The 21,790-nt window shown below is 44.3% G+C and overlaps 1 protein-coding gene across 2 annotated transcripts in view; it reads left to right on the top strand.

The window, feature by feature from the left end:
- Positions 1-21,790, top strand: part of LOC134359899 (opioid growth factor receptor-like protein 1) — a 48,684-nt gene that overhangs the window by 12,052 nt on the left and 14,842 nt on the right. Inside the window, exons 2-4 of one of the 2 annotated variants that reach the window (XM_063073714.1) lie at positions 5,621-5,680; positions 17,833-17,898; positions 19,311-19,389. In XM_063073714.1, the coding sequence (XP_062929784.1) occupies positions 5,621-5,680; positions 17,833-17,898; positions 19,311-19,389 (205 nt within the window). The remainder of the gene's footprint in view (positions 1-5,620; positions 5,681-17,832; positions 17,899-19,310; positions 19,390-21,790) is intronic. The other variant, XM_063073724.1, reaches the window with a different exon arrangement.

The following is a 21,790-nucleotide window of genomic DNA, read 5'->3' on the forward strand; positions in this document are numbered from 1 at the left end:
TCTGTTCAAATTTAAATGAGGAGTCATAAAGGTTACTTCTAATTTTCTCCAAATTCAAGCATAATATCATCTGAGAAAACCAAAAAAAGGTAGTTGGAGCATTAAGCTCTTTCCAATGTTGTAAGATACATCTTTTCGCCATTAAAGTAAGAAATGCAATCATTCTACGGGCTGAAGGGGAAAGATGACTGGAAATTTTAGGTAGTCCAAAGATAACAGTAATAGGGTGAGGAGAAATATCTATATTCAATACCTTGGAGATAATATTAAAAATGTCTCTCCAAAAAGTTTCCAGAGTAGGGCCCAAAATGAATGCTAACACTGCGTTTGTGTTCCTCATCACGGACTCAGCCTGGAAGTTAACCTTTAAGGACTCCCAAGTCCCTTTGCACCTTGGATTTTTGAATTCTCTGTCCGTTTAGAAAATAGTCTATGAATTTATTCCTTCTAACAAAGTGCATGACCATACACTTCCCAAAATTGTTTTCCATTTGCCACTTCTTTGCCCATTCTCCTCATCTGCCTGCAGCCTCCCTGGGTTCCTCGACACTACGTGCCCCTCCACCTATCTTCGTATCCACAAAGCCACCAATTCTGTCATCCAGATTATTGATGTATAACATAAACAGAAGTGGTCCCTACATCAACCCCTGTGGAACACCACTAGTCACCAGCAGTCAGTCAGAAAAGGCTCCCTTTATTCCCACTCTTTTCCTCCTACCAATCAGCCAATCTTCTATCCATGCTAGTATCTTCCCTGTAATGCCATGGGCTCTTAAAGGAGCCTCATGTGCAGCTCCTTGTCAAAGGCCTTCTGAAAATCCAAGTACACAACATATACTGATTCTCCTTTGTCTGTCGTGCTTGTTATGTCCTCAAATAACTCCAACAGATTTGTCAAGCAATTTACATTGGTTTATTTTATCATGTACCTCCAAGTACCCTGAGACCTCATCCTTAACCATCAACTCCCAACATCTTGTCAACCACTGAGGTCAGGCCAACTAATCTATAATTTTCTCTCTTTTGCCTCCCTCCCTTCTTGTAGAGTGGAATGTAGATGTTTCAGTTGATTATTGACATTTGCACATGTGAACGATCTGTTAATTGCCAATTGTTAATGGCCATTTTCACTATTGTTGTTGTCTCTTATGGTATTGTCCTGTGTTTTATGCTTGGCAACTGATCACAGTCAATTCTGGTATGTTTCACACACTGGCAATAAAGTGATTCTGATTCTGATCAAATCAAAGCTAAAAGTCAAAATAAATTTATTATCAAAATACGTATATGTTACCATATACTACCTTGAGATTCATTTTCTTGCAAGTATTTACAGGAAAATAATAGAATTTATTTTTAAAAAATACGTAATCAAAGACTGATAACTAATGTGCAAAAGACGACTATTTGTGCAAATAAATAATACTGAGAACATGTAGAGTCCTTGAAAGTGGCACCCATGGATGGTACCATAGCAGCTAGTATGATGCTTTACAGCACCAGTGATTTGGGTTTAATTCCTGCTACTGTCTGTAATGAATTTACACATTTTCTCTGTGACCGCGTTGGTTTCCTCTGGGTGCTCCAGTTTCCTCGTACATTCCAAAAGACAAGCAAGTTAGGGTTAGTAAATCTTGGGCGTGCTGTGTTGGCACAGGAAGCATGGCAACACTTGTGGTCTGTCACTAGCACATCCTCGGACTATTAGTTGTTGAAGCAAACTAGAGATTTGACTGTATGTTTTGATGTACATGTGACAAATAAAGCAAATCTTTGTTCTTTAACTAATCTTCACTGATGCTTCAGGTGCTCATCTAAATACTTCTGAAATGTGAGAGAATCTGTCTCTAGCATCTCCTTAAACAACACCTTCCAAATCTCAAACACTTGGTGAGAGAATCTGCCTCGACCAACAGCAGCTTCCAGAGCACAGCCACCCTCTTGGTAAATTCTTCTATCCATTGCTTCAAGCCTATGCCCCCCGATGTAGGCACCTCTGTTGAGTGGAACATGTTCATCACAAATTACTCCTACATAATTTTATGTACCTCAATCAGTCCCTGGCTCAGCCTTCTCTGCCATAAACCCTGTCTCGTCTCTTTGTAAGTAAAATGCTTTATAGCAACCCCTTTCGAATTTCCTCTGTATCCTCTCCAGACCAAAACTTCACACAGTAATCCAGCTGTGGCCTTGTAATTCTCACAACACCCTGGAGGAACTCAGCAGGTCGGGCAGCATCTGTGGAAACGATCAGTCAGCGTTTTGGGCGGGAACCCTTCGTCAGGACCGAAACGTCAGGTTCCGTCCTGAAACGTTGACTAATCGTTTCCACAGATGTTGCCCGACCTGCTGAGTTCCTCCAGTGTGTTGTGAGTGTTGCTTTGACCCCAGCATCTGCAGATTATTTTGTGTGGCCTCGTAATTTACTTACTCAGAGATGCAGGTCCTTCCTTCCCAATGAGCCACACTGTCCAGCAACTCACCAATTTAACCCTAGCCAAGTCACAGGACCGTTTACAATGACCAACTAACCTACTACGTCCATGTCTTTGGACTGTGGGAGGAAACACATGCAGTTCATGGAGAGAATGTACAATCTCCCTACAGACAGCGCCGGAACTGAACTCCAAACTTCGGAACACCCTGAGCAATAATAGTGTCACACTAACCACTACACTACTGTAGCACCATTTTGTATAGTTGTACTATAACCTCCTGTCTTTAAATCTTATCAAAGAGACTTGGCACTGGTTTCACTCTGATCAACTGTGACGTCTGCAAGTTCTCCCCCATTTGTTCCACGTTGCCAGGGATTGGCCACTGTAACTGACCCTTGGTGTGGCCGTGTTAGGAGGGGAATCAGGGGAGTGTTCATAGGCTCAAGGGCAAGGAGAGGCTCTGGGAAATGTGGGATGATAGGATTGCTCAATGAGCTTGAATGTCCTTGGGGTGAATTATTTCATTTTTAGTGTCGTAAGGAAATAATGAGAATACTACCAGCTGTGTTGTATTTAATATTTTGAGATGTTTTTTTAAGTTCTCTTCTCAGCAAAGATTTTAAGTATTAATGTATAAAGCTGTAGAGTCTTCCACCTATTTGGACATCATCTTAAAATGTGGGAGGAATTATTGAAGAATGTTATTGTTTCTCTTTGACACTTCTGCCCTGTTCGAGGTGACTGCCTCTGCTTAAACACTACCTCGATATTATAACAAGAGAACCTACACTCGGTGGACACTTTGTTAGGAGCCTCCTGTAATTAATAAAGTGGCCAGTGAGTGTATATTCATGGCTTTCTGCTGCTGTAGCCTATCCACTTCAAGGTATGACATGCTCTGTGTTCAGAGATGCTCTTCTGCACACCACTGTTGTGTGGTTATTTGAGTTACTGTCACCTTCCTGTCAGCTTGAACCAGTCTGGCCATTCTCTTCTGACCGCTCTCACTAACAAGGTGTTTTCATCCTCAGAACTGCTGCTCACTGGATGCTTCTTGTTTTTCCTCACCCATTCTCTGTAAACTCTAGAGACTGTTGTGCATGAAAATCCCAGGAGATCAGCAGTTTCTAAGATTACTCAAGCCATCCTGTCTGGCACCAACAATCATTCCACGCTCAAAATCACTTACAAGGGGTGATTGATAAGTTTGTGGCCTAAGGTAGAAGGAGTCAGTTTTAGAAAACCTAGCACATTTATTTTTCAACATAGTCCCCTCCTACATTTACACACTTAGTCCAGCGGTCATGGAGCATACAGAACTTGGACCTCCAGAAAGTGCCCACAGCGTGGGTGATTAATAAGTTCATGGCCTAAGGTAGAAGGAGATGAGTTATACAGCTCTCGTTACATGTACATGCAGTTCAACTCTTTGAGTGAAAATGCAGAAAGTTTGAAGTTAATAACTCATCTCCTTGTACCTTAGGCCATGAACTTATCACTCACCCCTGATGAGTTATTAACCTCAAACTTTCTACATAATCACTCAAAGAGTTGAACTGCATGTGCATGTAACGAGAGCTGTATAACTCATCTCCTTCTACCTTAGGCCACGAACTTATCAGTCACCCACGCTGTGGACACTTCCTGGAGGTCCAAGATCCGTATGCTCCACGACCGCTGGACTAAGTGTGTACATGTAGGAGGGGACTATGTTGAAAAATAAATGTGCTAGGTTTTCTAAAATTAAGTCCTTCTACCTTAGGCCACGAACTTATCAATCACCCCTTGTAGATCACATTTCTCCCTCATTCTGATATTTGGTCTGAACAACAACTGAACCCCTTGACCATGTCTGCATGCTTTTATGCTTTGAGTTGCTGCCACATGATTGGCTGATTAGATTTTGTATTAACGAGCAGGTGTACCGGTGTACCCAATAAAGTGGGCACTGAGTGTATTAAATCCTTCCTTTTTCCAAGTCCCTCTGTGATCTCGTCACTCATCTCAACAATCACCTCCAGCTCTACAATCCTCTCAGATGTCTAATCTTCCATTGTTTACTCCTTGATCATCCAGTTTTTAACCACTTTTCTGTTGGCAGCTGTGTCCTCAGAATCTAGCCCCGTGACTCTGGAATTCCTTTACTTAATGGGCATCAGAGACACTGTTAAAGCTCACGGTATTCCGGAGTGCGGAGTCAATTCTGGTCCCTTGGAATGTGTGCATTTTCTCCAGGTCCTGCCGTTTCCCCCCACAGTCCCAAGATGTCCTGGGTAGCGTCGACTGCGCCTCTTCCTATAGATGCTGCTTGGCCTGCTGCGTTCACCAGCAACTTTGATGTGTGTTGCTTGAATTTCCAGCATCTGCAGAATTCCTGTTGTTTATTGTAAATTGTCCGGTGATTAGGTTAGGGTTAATTGAATTTATTGGGGGTTGCTGGAACAGTACAACTCAAAGTGTCGGAAAGGCCTACTCCATGCTGTGTTGCTAAAAAGAAACTTCCACCGCTGTTGGGTCCTGATATTTTTGTAATACAAAGGTTTTTTGGACGACAAGAATGAGGCATAAAACTTATAATTTTAAATAAGCGTTACAAGAGAGTAAAATGAATAAATAAAGGGAGCCAAGAGAACAAAGAAAAGACAGGAAAAGGCCGTTGTGGTCATCTCATACTCAGACTAGAGATAACAACATCCCAGTGATAACCATTAACCTATAAAATAGACGGATTCAAACAATATGACACCTGCTGCTGGGAACTGAGAAATTTCTAGAAAAATACAGAAGTGACTGTACCATTATTACTGGAAAATTCACTGAACAATTACATGTACAGTATATTTCTAGGTGATTATATAAAATTACAAGCAAGCGTAAGAAAGTTAAATTACAAGGAAAATGACAATCTAGCACTACCTCCCACTCTGTCTGAATTGCTCCTGCCTCTGCTGAATCCTTTGTCCTTCTGCACTAGTATAGTCCTGTATGACCTGCCATCAAATTTTATTTGATGATGCTCCTGCAAATTTCCTTGAGGCATTTTTCCTCCATGCAAGCTGAACTTGGACTCCATACACTGCTTTTAGCTGTGTGACTATGGACATAAAATATTTCACACCAAACTTGTTATTTTTCTGAAAATTCTCCCTCTTACTGATTTTCCATTTACCATCCCTCAGATTTATTTTCCGCAATGGTTGTGGGCCCAAATCCTCGCCATTTTTTCATATCGGTCCCAGGTGAGTTTGCTATCTTTTTGTTTTCACTTTTTTCAGATTTGGACCAGGCGCATAATAGTTTGGCATGAGCTGGTTGGACCGAAAGGCCTGTTTCTATGCTCTGGTACTCTGTGACTCTATCTCAGACAGCAGAATTTGATACAATCCAGTGCTTCCTTCTTGTTGACCATGTTACTCTGGAGAGTGATCATCATTTCATAAAGAGTTGCATATCTATAGCACATCACTGCTTGGTACGGAAACCGCACTGCGGCAGGCAGGACGGCTCTACAACAGGTAGTCAAAGCTGCCCAACGCATCACCAGCACCGGCATAGCCACCATCAGGAACTTGTATACAGAGAGGTGCCAGTAGCATTGTGAAGGATCCCACCCACCCTGCTCGTCTACTGGTTGTCCCACTCCCATCAGGGAGGAGGCTACATAGCATCCACACCGGGTCCACCAGACTCAGAAACAGTTCCTTTCCCCAAGCAGTGAGGCTGATCAACATCTCCAGGCACTAACCCATCTCTTCAAACACCACTACTTTATCATTTCCTGTCAGTCACCTACAGACATTCCTGTGCTTCGTGTCACTTTAGGGACATACAATCAATCTATGTATATAAGCTATCTTATGTATTTATATTCATTGTAGATTTTATTATGTTCTTTATCTTACTGTGTTTTTTTGTGCTGCATCAGATCTGGAGTAACAATTATTTTGTTTTCCTTTACACTTGTGTACTGGAAATGACATTAAATAATCTCGAATCTGGAAACACAGCAGCCATTTTGTACATAGCAAGCTCCCACAAACAATGTGATAACAACTAATTAGTTTTTTATTAGGGACTTAGCATTTTAGGTCAAAGAGCATTTACCCTGAGTAAATAACTACACTCGGTGGCCACTTTATTAGGCACCTCCTGAACATAATAAAGTGGTCACTGGGTGTATGGCCGTGGTCTTCTGCTACTGTAGTCCATGCACTTCAAGCTTCGACATGTTGTGCATTCAGAGATGCTCTTCTGCACACCACCGTTGTAATGCGTGGTTATTTGAGTTACTGTCACCTTGAACCAGTCAGGCAATTCTCCTCTGACCTCTCATTAACGAGGCATTTTTGCCCATAGAACTGGATGTTTTTTGTTTTTCACACCACTTTCTGTAACTCTGGAGGCAGTTCTGCATGAAAATCCCAGGAGGTCAGCAGTTTCTGGAGTACTCAAACCACTCTGTTGGCACTAACAATTATTCCACGGTCAAAGTCACTTGGATCACATTTCTTCTCCATTCTGATGTTTGGTCTCAACAACAACTGAACCTCTTGACCATGTCGGCATGCTTTTATGCATTGAGTTGTTGCCACGTGATTGGCTGATTAGATACTTTGATTAACGTACAGGTGTACTTAATAAAGTGGCCAATGAGAAGATTTCTCTTCCTACAAAAGTGGCCTGACTTTGGAATTGGGATGTGCAGAGATACAGAGAAAAGCTTGTTTTGCATGTTGTTCAAACAGAACCTGCTAAGTATTTCCAGTGTTTTATGTTTTGTTTTAGATTTCCAGCGTTTTTTTTTGATTTTCACTATTTTTAGGAATGCTAAATGAGGAAGCAATTTCTTCATTTAACAGAAACAGAATTAGGCGATTTGGCCCATGGATTCTGCTCAACCATTTCATTATGGCTGATCCATTTCCCCCTCAGCCCTATCTCATGGAAGAATATAAAATTAATATCTCAGGCCATGATGAAAGGGAATTCTGCAGGAGGGTTGGGACTGTGTGTTACCAGTCAATGGACACAAAAACTGTATTAATATTCATAGAACATAGAAAACCTATAGCACAATACAGGCCATTCGGCCCACAAAGTTGTGCTGAACATGTTCCTACCTTAGAAATTACTAGGGTTACCCATAGCCCTCTATTTTGCTAAGCTCAATGTACCTATCCAAAAGTCTCTTAAAAGATCCTATCGTATCTGCCTCCACCACCGTTGCTGGCAGCCCATTCCACACACTCACCACTCTCTGCGTAAAAAAACTTACCCCTGACATCTCCTCTGTACCTACTCCCCAGCACCTTAAACCTGTGTCCTCTTGTGGCAACCATTTCAGCCCTGGGAAAAAGCCTCTGACTATCCACATGATCAAAGCCTCTCATCATCTTATACACCTCTATCAGGTCACCTCTCATCCTCCGTCGCTCCAAGGAGAAAAGGCCAAGTTCACTCAACCTGCTTTCATAAGGCACACTATCTAATCCAGGCAACATCCTTGTAAATCTCCTATGCACCCTTTCCATGTCCTTCCTGTAGTGAGGTGACCAGAACTCAGCACAGTACTCCAAGTGGGGTCTTACCAGGGTCCTATATAGCTGCAACATTACCTCTCGGCTCCTAAATTCAATTCCACGATTGATAAAGGCCAATACATCATATGCCTTCTTAACCACAGAGTCAACCTGCGCAACTGCTTTGAGTGTCCTATGGACTCGGACCCCAAGATCCCTCTGATCCTCCACTCTGCCAAGAGTCTTACTATTAATACTATACTTTGCCATCATATTTGACCTACCAAAATGAACCACTTCACACTTATCTGGGTTGAACGCCATCTGCCACTTCTCAGCCTAGTTTTGCATCCTATCAATGTACTGCTGTAACCTCTGACAGCCCTCCACACTATCCACAACACCTCCAACCTTTGTGTCATCGGCAAACTTACTAACCCATCCCTCCACTTCCTCATCCAGGTCATTTATAAAAATCACGAAGAGTAAGGGTCCCAGAACAGATTCCTGAGGCACACCACTGTCACAGACCTCCATGCAGAATATGACCTGTCTACAACTTGCTGATTGCCTTCTGTGGGCAAGCCAGTTCTGGATCCACAAAGCAAGGTCCCCTTGGATCTCATGCCTTCTTACTTTCTCAATAAGCCTTGCATGGGGTACCTTATCAAATGCTTTGCTAAAATCCATGTACACTACATCTACTGCTTTTCCTTCATCAATGTGGTTAGTCACATCCTCAAAAATTTCAATCAGGCTCGTAAGGCACGACCTGCCTTTGACAAAGCCATGCTGACTATTCCTAATCATATTATACCTCTCCAAATGTTCATAAATCCTGCCTCTCAGGATCTTCTCCATCAACTTACCAACCACTGAAGTAAGACACACTGGTCTATAATTTCCTGGGCTAACTCTCCTCCCTTTCTTGAATAAAGGAACAACATCTGCAACCCTCCAATCCTCCAGAACCTCTCCCGTCCCCACTGATGATGCAAAGATCATTGCCAGAGGCTCAGCAGTCTCCTCCCTCGCTTCCCACAGTGGCCTGGGGTACATCTCATCCGGTCCTGGCGACTTATTCAACTTGATGCTTTCCAAAAGCTCCAGCACATCCTCTTTCTTAATATCTACATGCTCAAGCTTTTCAGTCCGCTGCAGGTCATCACTACAATCATGAAGATCCTTTTCCATAGTGAATACTGAAGTAAAGTATTCATTAAATACCTCTTCTATTTCCTCCAGTTGCATACACACTTTCCCACTGTCACACTTGATTGGTCCTATTCTCTCACATCTTATCCTCTTGCTCTTCACATACTTGTAGAATGCTTTGGGGTTTTCCTTAATCCTGCCCACCAAGGCCTTCTCATGGCCCTTTCTGGCTCTCCTAGTTTCCTTCTTAAGATCCTTCCTGTTAGCCTTATAATCTTCTAGATCTCTAACATTACCTAGCTCTCTGAACCTTTTGTAAGCTTTTCTTCTTGATTAGATTTATTACAGCCTTTGTACACCACAGTTCCTGTACCCTACCATAACTTCCCTGTCTCATTGGAATGTACCTATGTAGAACTCCACACAAATATCCCCTGAACATTTGCTACATTTCTTCTGTACTTTTCCCTGAGAACATCTGTTCCCAATTTAAGTTTCCAATTTCCTGCCTGATAGCCTCATAATTCCCCTTAGTCTAATTAAATGTGTTTCTAACTTGTCTGTTCCTATCTCTCTCCAATGCTATTGTAAAGGAGATAGAATTGTGATCATTCGCTTCAAAATGCTTTCCCACTGAGAGATCTGACACGTGACCTGGTTCATTTCCCAATACCAGATCAAGTACAGTCTCTCCTCTTGTAGGCGTATCTACATATTGTGTCAAGAAACCTTCGTGAACACACCTAACAAACTCCACCCCATCTAAACCCCTTGCTCTAGGGAGATGCCGAACAATATTTGGGGAATTAAAATCTCCCATCACGACAACTCTGTTATTATTACACCTTTCCAGGATCTGTTTCCCTATCTGCTCCTCGATATCCCTGTTACTATTGGGCGGCCTATAAAAAAAAAACACCCAGTAAAGTTATTGACCTCTTCCTATTCCTAACCACCACTCACAGAGACTCCGTAGACAATCCCTCCATGACGTCCACCTTTTCTGCAGCCATGACACTATCTCTGGTCAACAGTGCCACGCCCCCACCTCTTTTGCCTCCCTCCCTGTCCTTTCTGAAATGTCTAAAACCCGGCACTTGAAGTAACCATTCCTGCCCCTGAGCCATCCAAGTCTCTGTAATGGCCACCACATCATAGCTCTAAGTACTGATCGACGCTCTAAGCTCATCCGCTTTGTTCACAATACTCCTTGCGTTAAAATAGACACATCTCAATCCGTTGGTCTGAGCGCTTCCCTTCTCTATCATCTGCCTATCCTTCCTCACACACTGTCTCCAAGCTTTCTCTATTTGTGAGCCAACCGCCTCTTCCCCAGTCTCTTCAGTTCGGTTCCCACCCCCCAACAATTCTACTTTAAACTGTCCCCAGTAGCCTTAGCTAGGATATTGGTCCGCTGGGATTCAAGTGCAAAACGTCCTTTTTGTACAGATCACACTTGCCCCAAAAGAGGTCGCAATGATCCAGAAATCTGAATCCCTGCCCCATGCTCCAATCCCTCAGCCACGCATTTATCCTCCACCTCATTCTATTCCTATACTCACTGTCACGTGGCACAGGCAGTAATCCCGAGATTACTACCTTTGCGGTCCTGCTTCTCAATTTCTTTCCTAACTCCCTGTAGTCTGTTTTCAGGACCTCTTCCCTTTTCCAGTCTATGTCATTGGTACCAATATGTACCACGACCTCTGGCTGTTCTCCCTCCCACTGCAGGATATCGTGGATGCAATCTGAAACATCCCGGATCCTGACACCTGGGAGGCAAACTACCATCCGAGTTTCTTTCCTGCGTCCACAGAATCGCCTGTCTGAACCCCTAACTATAGAGTCCCCTATCACTGCTGTCATCCTCTTCCTTTCCCTACCCTTCTGAGCCACAGGGCCAGACTCTGTGCCAGAGGCGCGACCACTGTTGCTTCCCCCAGGTAGGCCGTTTCTTCCCCCCCCCCCAACAGTACTCAAACATGAGTACTTATTGTTCAGGGGGACAGCCACAGGGATACTCTCTAGTACCTGACTCTTCCCCTTCCCTCTCCTGACTGTTACCCACTTGTCTGTCTCCCGTGGCCCTGGTGTGACCACCTGCCTATAACTCCTTTCTATCACCTCCTCACTCTCCCTGACCAGACGAAGGTCATCGAGCTGCATCTCCAGTTCCCTAACGGTGTCCTTTAGGAGCTGCAGCTCGACACACCTGGTGCAGATATGGCCGTCTGGGAGGCCGGGAGTCTCCGAAACCTCCCACATCTGACACTAAACGCAGAAAACCGGCCTCACACACATACTTCCTTTCCGCAATTAACACAGGTAAACCTACCTCGCCTTGTTACCGCCAAAGCTCGTTGAGCCAAAGCCCTATCACTCTGCTACCTCTCTCTCTGCTGCCCGCTGGATACGGCGGTCTTCTTTTTAAACTTTTTCTGCTCTACTGGCTGATGTCACACGCTTGCGTAGTCTTGCCTCTCTTTACCCCGAGTAGTAAAATGCCTTCGCCCCGGAAATCCTTAGCCGTTCCACTCGCAGCCTTCTTGCTCCGAATCTAAAACTGCTGAAGATTCCTTACCTTTTTAAACTTTTCCCACTCTACTTGTTGATGTCACGCGCCTGTGCAGTCTTGCCTCTCTTTACCCCGAGTAGTAAAATGCCTTCGCTCCGGAAATCCTTAGCCGTTCCACTTGCAGCCTTTCTCCGATTTATGGTGTAATAGTGCAGAATATGAGCAATATTTCAAATACACTGGATTCCGCTACATTAGGAACCCATCAGGTCCAGTACATTTTGTCTAGATGTACAATTGCCTGCCCTAATTAGCTGAATTTTCATGGAAGGAACTGAGTACAGAACAAATTTGAACACTAACAATATCATCACAGTACTATAAAACTGGGTATTAGTTCATAACAGTTATCAACAGAATTTATCCAGTGTACGCAGCCGTGTTCTTTTGATTGACTGTAAATGACCAAAAACGGCACAGACACCTTGGGTAATATTTTCAGTTAGTGTTAAAACTTTTCCTGGCAATCTTGGCAAGGGTCTGAAAATTTTTAAAGTCAAAATAAAAAACAAAATGATCAAAAACACTGCTTTTTGAATCGGCGTTCATTGGCCCAAATGGATAACATAACACAAGCACAGGCAAATGACGCAATTTAAAAACTGTTCACTAACGCATGGTGTAGTGTCTGGTGGCCACACAAGTGCACGTGACTGACGTTAGTTAGAAACTCTTCAGCAACAAACTCCTGTCCCAATTATATGGTATAGTGCCCCAGATAAACAAAAGGAATCCCGGCTGTTTTCTCAATTAGTTTTTGTTCTTTGTCTCAAATGAGTGGATTCCCTGATCAACCCTGATTAAAAGTGGACTCACCGCTCCCTTTTATTCTAGAGTCTTCCCCCTTCTTTTCCACATCTGAAGAAGGGCCTTGGCCCGAAATGTTAATAGTTTATTCATTTCCACAAATGCTGCCTGACCTGCTGAGTTCCTCCAGCATTTTGTGTGTGATCAACCAGTGGCCCAATTAACTATATATTATTATTGGAAAATGAAGGATTAAAGGGTCTCTCTTTACTTTGCGGGAGGACCAAGAGAAGACAAGATCAAGTTTGAGGATGAGATACCCAGATTATGTAGGTACCACCAAACAATTGCTGTGTGTGCTTGTATTGGTACGTCGTATCCTTTCACCATCAGATTCAGTTGGAGCTGGAAAATGGGCCTAGATCAGATCACAAGGCACAGATTATATGTCACCCTTTGTTGCTAGCCAGGAGAGCAGTCTGTGGACCAAGGGCAAAGAGTGAGGCAAGAGCAAACGCGGGAGTGGACAGGGCAAGTTCAGATATAATTTCAAGCTATATTTCATTAGGAGTTTCAGGAGGTTTGGTATGTCACCAAAGGCTCCAGCAAAGTTCTCCTGATGTACCACAGAAAACATTCTAACTGGTTGAATCACTGTCTGGTTCAAAGGTTCATCTATTATCAAAGCATCCATCCATAGACAACTCTGAAATTCATCTTCTCCAGATAGCCATGAGACAAAGAAAAAACATGAAAGTCGATCAGAGAGAAACATCAAACCCAACCCCCATCCCCAAAACAAAAAAGATTAGCATCCCGATCCTCAACCCCCAAAAAACCCCTCCCCTCACACAACAAAACAGAAAAGGAACAGGCGATTCCAAAAAAAAGCACAAAATATAAAAACCATAAGTCTGAAAATAGTCCACAGTTCATAAATGAAATTGTTCAATCCATAAACACAGAACCACGATACCATCCTCTGATATCACCGACATTCACCAAAAGAGAGGGACAGCAAACGAGGCAGAGAGGCCTACCTGCCTGCCACAGTGAGCCACACAGCCATAGGCCACTCATAGATTCCTTCTCCGGCAGTGATCTGAAAGCAGGCTGTCAGCGCTGAACTCTCGCTCACCTTCTGCATTCGCCTCGATGTTTCTATCTTCCTCGACGCTTAAACCATTTGGGGTGTATGGGGTGCTAGGGGTGTATGGGGTGTCAGGGAGGAGTTGCACCTCTGGTGGGGGAACATGTCGCATCCTTTTCAAGGTGGTTAGTCCACATTTGGTCCCCACCTGGCACTCAGCTCTCACTTGTGGCTCCCCATAGCAGTTTGCATGCGACAGCAGCCACATCTCGGGCAACGGCTTCGACAAGCCGGCTAAACCAGGTGAGGGTAGCTGATGGGTCTCAAGCCCTTGGTGAGACAGGGAGTTGTCTATCCCAGCATGTGGAGACAGACTCTGGGAGATTGAGCGGACGAGACTAATGGAAGGTCCAACGATCAAGAAGGCAGTCTCTGCAAGTGTTGTGGAACGTGTACAGCACAACAAGACACGGGAGTTGTCCTGGTTATCCACTTCGCCTAGTCCCATCTACAGCCGTCTCGACTCTGTCTTGCCACTGGATCCGGATGGGAATTGGGAAGAGAAAGTGAGGCTGACGCTGCGCAACTCTCTCTCACTTAAATCCAAATCAGGCGCTAGTCTCAACACCGTCACCATGGTGTCGAGGTCTTCCTCGACGTGAACGATGGGCGAACAACAACCAGTTAAGTGGGATCAACATTGGCTCACACTCTGTCTCGAAGTATCGAGGCCATCCGAGTGTGCGCTCACTTCCTGGAATTTTTTCGGATCCAAAGAGCTGGATCACTCAATCAATCTCCAAACTGTAAATTGCAGGCTCTAACAGTCCTAGAAAAAGATATATGGTGAAAAACGGACATGAAAGGAGTGAAAAAGACATTTTCAGGAGCTATCTGGAAGACGTAGACGAGGGAGCTTTGTTTGCTGATGCCATCTTGACTGTCTGGTATGGAGGGCCTACTGCACATGATCGAAAAAAGCTGCAGAGCATTGTAAACTCAGCCAGCTCCATCATGGACACTAACCTCCTAACCGTAGAGCACATCTTCAGAAGGTAATGCCTCGTAAAGGTGGTATCCATCATTAAGGACCCATTCTCTCTCTCCCCCCCGCCCCCCCCAACACCACTACCAAGGACTTGCCGTCTTCTCATTGCTACCATCAGGGAGGAGGTACAGGAGCCTGAGGACAGACACATAACATTTCAGGAACAGCTTCTTCTCTGCCATCAGATTTCTGAATGGACAATGAAGCCATGGACCTATCTCAATATTTTTGCTCTCTTTTTGCATATTTCATATTGCAATTTATAGTATTTTTACGTATTGTAGCATACTGCTGCTGCAAAACAACAAATTTCACAACATACATTGGTGATAATAAACCTGATTCTGGTGGGGGGAGGTTGTGGGGGGATGTGAGTGGGTTGGCAGTGTAGTTCAATGGGTGGGGAGGAAATACAGGAAGAGTCGGTGACAAAATATTGGAGCAGATGGAAAGATTGGGGGGTGGGAATGATTGGGAATGGTAATATCAAGGGCAAGAGATCTAGAGAACTCAGGTGGTGGGATCACAGAGGTACAAGGAGATGGAAGTTAAAGGGTTAACAAACGAAGAGTGTGTGATGGCTTTGGACCTGTACTCAGTGGAGTTCAGAAAAATGAGTCTCATTGAAACCTATCGAATGTTGAAAGGCCTCAATAGAGTGGATGTGGAGAGGATGTTTTCCATAGTGGTTGAGTTGAGGACTGGAGGGCACAGCCTCAGAAAAGAGGGACATCCATTAGAACAGAGATGAGGAGGAATTTCTTTAGCCAGAGGGTGGTGAATCTGTGGAGTTAATTGCCATGGACACCTTTGGAGACCAAGTCATTGGGTATAATTAAAGCAGAGGTTAGTTAATAGGTTCTTCATTAATCAGGCCATTAAAGGGGTTATGGGAAGAAGGGAGGAGAATGGGGTTGAGAGGGATAATAAATCAGCCATGATGGAATGGCAGAGCAGACTCGATGGGCAAAATGGCTTACTTCTGCTCACACATAAAAAATGCTGGTGGAACACAGCAGGCCAGGCAGCATCTATAGGAAGAGGTACAGTCAACGTTTCGGGCCAAGACCCTTCGTCAGGACTAACTGAAAGAAGAGTTAGTAAGAGATTTGAAAGTGGGAGGGGGAGGGGGAGGTCTGAAATGAGAGGAGAAGACAGGAGGGGGAGGGATGGAGCCAAGAGCTGGACAGTTGATTGGCAAAAGGGATGCCAAGCTGGAGAAGGGAGAGGATCATGGGATGGGAGGCCTAGGGAGAAAGAAGGGGGGAGGGGAGCCCAGAGGATGGGCAAGGAGTATAGTGAGCGGGACAGAGGGAGAAAAAAGAGAAAAGAAAAAAAATAATAATGAATAAATAAATAAGGGATGGGGTACGAAGCGGAGGTGGGGCATTAACGGAAGTTAGAGAAGTCAATGTTCATGCGGCACTAACAGAAGTTAGTCCTGACGAAGGGTCTCGGCCCGAAATGCCGACTGTACCTTTTCCTATAGATGCTGCCTGGCCTGCTGCGTTCACCAGCATTTTTTATGTGTGTTGCTTGAATTTCCAGCATCTGCAGATTTCCTTGTGTTTACTTCTGCTCATATGTCTTATGGTCTTATTGTTACTTATGGAGATGGGGAAGTGGAAGGAGAGGGGTGGGGTAGGTGAACAGACAGGGGAGAGATAGTAGGAGTGATGGGTTGAGTGGGCAAGGGCAGGCTGGTTTGATGTTTCAATGAACAGTACATGTGACAACTAAAGCTAACCTCTGTCTCTAAATTAGCCACAGAACTAGATATGTGTTTGAATTTTGAACCACTATGATGTGTGTCTGGAATGTGCTGCTGGGAGTGGTGGGGTGGAAGAGGCACTAAGAAACTTTTGGAGAAGCAGATGAATATGGAGAGAATGGAGGGTGATGGACGTAGGGTAGGCAGAAGGGATTAGAGTAGTTTGGTGTTTAATTAACAGTGTACTAGTTTGGCATCACATCATGGGCTGAAGAACCTGTTCTTGTCTTGTACTGGTCTATGTTATGGTGTGAGGAGCAAGTTTTTTTTAAACAGACTGGCGGATGCCTAGAATGAATTACTGGGCTAGTCATAGGAGCAGATAGTTTGGCGGAGGCTAAAAAGCTTTTAGATAGAGACATGAGTCTGAAGATAATGGAGGAATATGGATGGTACACAGGAGGGCTGCATTTGGTATAAATTAGCATCAAGATCAGCCTAACATCGTGGGCAGAATGGCCTGTTTATGTTCTACACTCAGTAACCACTTTATGAGATACCTCCTGTACCTAATTAAGTGGCCACTGAGTGTATGTTTGCGGTCTTCTGTTGCTGTAGCCCATCCACTTCAAGGTCTGACATGTTGTGCATTCAGAGATGTTCTTTTGCACACCACTGTGGTATTTATTGCCTGTTACACCGCTGCTATTTAGGACAGCAATGGAAGTCCTCCATCTGTCTGTCCTTGGAGGCTTCCTTCATTGTGCCAGTAGCTTCCTCTCTGTTTTCATTACTGTCGGCCATACAAGGCCCAGGTGGGGACTCAGGAATACCATCACACTCAGATGTAGAAAGATTCTTCATTGCTGTTTCTGTAACAGTTTTGTTTAATCACTCTGGGTGACCCCTGAACCTGGAGGACAGGTTGACCACTCTTAGTCTGGCCTCTACCCTTTGATCTGTTCTACATGGGTGACCCTACCAAAAGCCAAAGCATAAAGCCCTGACTCCAGGCAACATGGCTGTCTGTGACATTGAAGCATGCAAGCCTCCAAACCACGACAAGCTTGTGGTCCTCTTGGAGGACACTACTGTTGTATTGAATGGTTATTTGAGTTACGGTCACTTTCTTGTCAGTTTTAAAACCAGTCTGGTCATTCACCTCTGACCTCTCTCATTAACAGGGTGTTTTTGCCCTCAAAACTGCCTCTCGCTGGATGCTTTTGTTTTTCACACCATTCTCTGTGAACTCTAGAGACAGTTGTCTGTGAAAATCCCAGATCAGCAGTTTCTGAGATGTTCAAACCACCTCTTCTGACACCAACAATCATTCCACAGTCAAAGTCACTTAGATCACGTTTCTTCCCCATTCTGATGTTTGGTCTGAAGAACAACTGAAGCTGTTGACCATGTCTGGGTGCTTCTATGCATTGTGTTGCTGGTACATGATTGGCTGATGAGATATTTGCATTAACGAGCTGGTGTACCTAATAAAGTGGCCACTGAGAGTATGTTCTAATAATTGTTAAATGTTCTGTCTTTTAAGGACAAGCCACGTCGGCGAAGTAAGAGGGCAGCGATGGACCTCCAGAGATATCGGCATCATTACCCCGTGAGTGTGAGAAGCCACTGCCTGGGAACCTGCAGAATTAATTGAATGGGTCTCATGTCATGTCTGGGGTCACCTGTTCAAACCTGAACAGCTCGGCTGGGTGAATCTCTGCTGCAGTACTGAGAGAGTGCAGCTCTCAGTGAAGTCCCTCTTCCTACACACCTTGCCAAAGCTTAGCTGAAAGGTTTCAAAGAGAACCTTGAATTTTTCTATTGGGTCATCCGCAAGTGCTTTACCATCAAAGAAATAGTCACTGTCCTGAGTAATCTTATTTTGTTTGCTTCTGTGCCAAGTAGTGACTTCGCACTGTGGTTGGGCTTACTCCAGGCTATAGTAAGTCAGTATTCACGTTCTCCCTCCTCCCAGTCTCAGGTTTGTAGAGTTGCGGGTAAGGCCTGAACTCGATATAAGCAGATGTGCAGAGGATTGCACAGAGGCAGAGCAGAGCAGTGAGCATCACGTTTTACAGGACCAGCGATAAGATCGGGGTTCAGATCCCGCTGCTGTCTGTATGTTCTCCCCAGGACTGTGTGGGTTTTCTCAGGGTATTTCACAGTCTGAAGATGTATGGGTTAGGGTCAGTGAGTTGTGGGCATGCTATTGTGGGGCTGGAACCATGTTCACACTTGCGGGCTGCCCCCAGCGCATCTCAGACTGTGTTGGTTACTGACACAAGACAATGCAATTCACTCTATTTCAATGTACATGTGATAAATAAGCTTGCATCTTGATCTTGAATCGTATGTTCCAGGTGAGTGTGTCTATAATTAAAGGAAACTGGGTTAAAAGCTGCAGGCTTTGTGGAAGTTCTGCGTGTTTTTCAGAGAACAGGCTTGTTCACCACAATAAGAATTTCCTGACACTTATCTTCTTTACTTACTGTACAACCTTGTGTTCCTTTCTCCCTCATGAACTCTTTAAACTTTCCCTGAAACGTATCAGTGTTTTTTCCTTAATCCGCTCCTGTACTCGCTCCGCTCGGGCCAGAGAGGTTTCTCCTGCGACTGCAGACGCTGGCATCGGGAGCAATGTACAAAGTTCTTTGAGGATCTCAGCAGGTCACTCGTCTTGAACGTAGGATCTGTGGAGGGGAAGGGACAGTCGATGTTTCAAGGTCAGTGGACTGCATCTGAAAAGTCGACTACCAGTCTCCCTTCATAGATGCTGCCTGATTCACTGAGTTCTTCCTGTGCTTTAAAACATGGTGATCCAATGGGGAAGAATGCAGGAAACGTCAACATCCATGAATTAATGTGGAAAATCCAAAGGTCCAACAGAAAAGCATTCAGATTAAACAGCTCCTGCCTGCTTTGGGCGTGTGTGGCAGTTCCAAGATCCAAACTGAATTTCCTGATTAGATATTGTAGATAGCAATGCTTTTCCCAGGCTGATCTTGTTTCTGTTCCCAACAGGATCTGAAAGATAATGCAGAACACAGCAGCAACGTCAACTTTTTGTTCTACATGAACAAAACATGCTCCCAGCCCAATGGTAAGTCCTTGCCTGCTGATTACCCCTCTTATCCCTCACTGACAAGGCCAGTGTTGACCACCCACCTACAAACAGCTTTCTGGAATGGTGTGGTCACCTGGCAAAAGTGTTCCCATGGTTTGTGCTGGCTCTTTGCCAGAATTCACCAGTAAATTTCCCTCGGCGTTTCTCCCTTCATCATTTTTACCAGTGGGTTTGAAAGCTCCCCCCAGGTCTGTTCTACCCCCCCCCCATTCAATAGGCAGCTCCCAGTGCATAGAATCTCCCCCAAATTTATACCACTTGATTAAATCTCCTCTTAATCTTTTCCAATTTTCTTCCCAGAATACCCACTGAACTTGTCCCCCTTCTCCAATACCCCACAGAGGCGGCAGAAGCAACTGTTCTATTGGGGGAGCATCGATCACCCACTAGAGTCATGGTTAAAATCATTTCCTGGGACAAAACAAGGGCTTTCTATTGATCGGGAGACTTAACGACAGAACCACTGCATGGTTGCTGTGATGGAGAGCACTCTGAAATCACCTTACCCACACACTCACACTCAAACTCTCTCTCTCTCTCACACACACACACACACACACACACACACACACACACTGCCTTGTCATTCTGCTGCTGTTGTGCAGAGTGTACTTACTTCACTGTCTTCCCTAGTATATTCTAAGAATGAGTCCATACATGGTGGAATATTCAATTTCTTTTGTAATGAGGATGTGTAAATGTGTGTTGCTTGTATACTGTATTTAACCTTTTCTGTTTATTTTGTAATACAATTGTAACTACACTATGGGTGCATCATATTTTAATTCTTGAGTTAACTTTGTGGATAGTTATAGATGGTATGTCCTGGTGCCTAATAAATGGGACTCTTTGCTGTCAGTGGGAGAGAGAGAAAGAGATCGTGGCTGCCAGGAGTTCATACTGGAAGAATAACATGGAGCTATTTTTGTGTTTTCTGGGAGGTATCTTTTTGTAAGTGAAAAAGGCTCTCGTGCTTTCCTGGCGTATATGACAAATAAACTCTTGTTGGGCTTCCAATCGGGTGCAGGTTGGAACCAACGTTTCGATGACAAACTCTGCCATCTTTATCAGAGCCAGAGACTTTTTCCCAGGGTGGAAATGACTAATAGCAGCAGCATAATTTTAAGGTGATTGGAGGAAAGTATAGGGGGATATCGGAGGTAGAATTTTTTTTACACAGAGAGTGGTAGGCTTGTGGAACACATTGCCAGGGAGGCAGAAATATGAGGAACATTCAAAAAATTCTGAGATTGGCACATCACTGAAAGAAAAATGGAGGGTTATCTGGGATTGAGGTGTGCACTTGCTTCTGGGACACTTCAATCATCAGTCAAGGGGTGTAATCTTTCAGTTTTCAACCACTCGATTTAAGTTTACAGGGGAAGACAAGTTCAGCATCCATCCCTGGTGGTTAACCGGTTGCAAAGCCTGTGATGTCAGGGAAGTTATGAAGGGAGTGATGAGCTGAGGGGAAGAGGTTGTTGGAGGTTCCCCAGGCTGGACTTGATCAACAACATGATGGTTTCAGGTCCACTTGGCGAGAAGGATTGGTCATAAGCAAAGCTGTAGAGGCTTCCTCCCCGCACTAATCAGATAGAACTGTACAGCACCAAAAAAAGACCCTTTGGCCCATGGTGTTCTGCCAACATTTTAAACTACACCAGGACCAAACTAACCCTTCCTCCCACACAGCCCTCCATTTTTCAGTCATCCGTGTGCCAATCTCAGTGTCGTTTAAATGCCCCTAATGTATTTGCCTCTGCCACCACCCCGGCAACACGTGTTCCACACACCCACTCCCCTCCGTATAAAATAACTTACTCCTGACATACCCCCGGTACTTTCCTCCAATCACCTTAAAATTATACCCCTGGTATTAGCCATTTCTTTCCCGGGGAAAAGTTAGATGACACCCACGAATAACTTCCACCCACCTTCCACTCATTTCCATAGAATAGAAAGAAGGAATTTCCCATGGATTACCCAACTGTTTCTATAGCCATCTCACTGAATACACAATTGCAATTTTAAACTTGGCAAGTTCCCAAGATATCAATGTGGTAATTGTGCAATATTGATCAAGGGATAAATATCTACCCAGGAGTCACAGAGCACCTTAACACAGAAACAGGCCCTTCAGCCCATCTAGTCCATGTCAAACTGTTATTCTGCCTGATCCCATTGACCTGCACCTGGACCATAGTCCCCCCAATCCATATACCTATCCAAACTTCTCTTAAATGTTGAAATGGAACCCGCGTCCACCATTTCCTCACTCCACGCTCACATCACCCCCTGAGTGATGGAAATTCCCGTTGGGTTTTCCGAAAATATTTCACCTTTTACTCTTAACCCATGACCTCTAGTTCTAGTCTTA

The sequence above is a fragment of the Mobula hypostoma genome, chromosome 2 (assembly GCF_963921235.1).
Source record: "Mobula hypostoma chromosome 2, sMobHyp1.1, whole genome shotgun sequence".
Lineage (NCBI taxonomy): Eukaryota > Metazoa > Chordata > Chondrichthyes > Myliobatiformes > Myliobatidae > Mobula > Mobula hypostoma.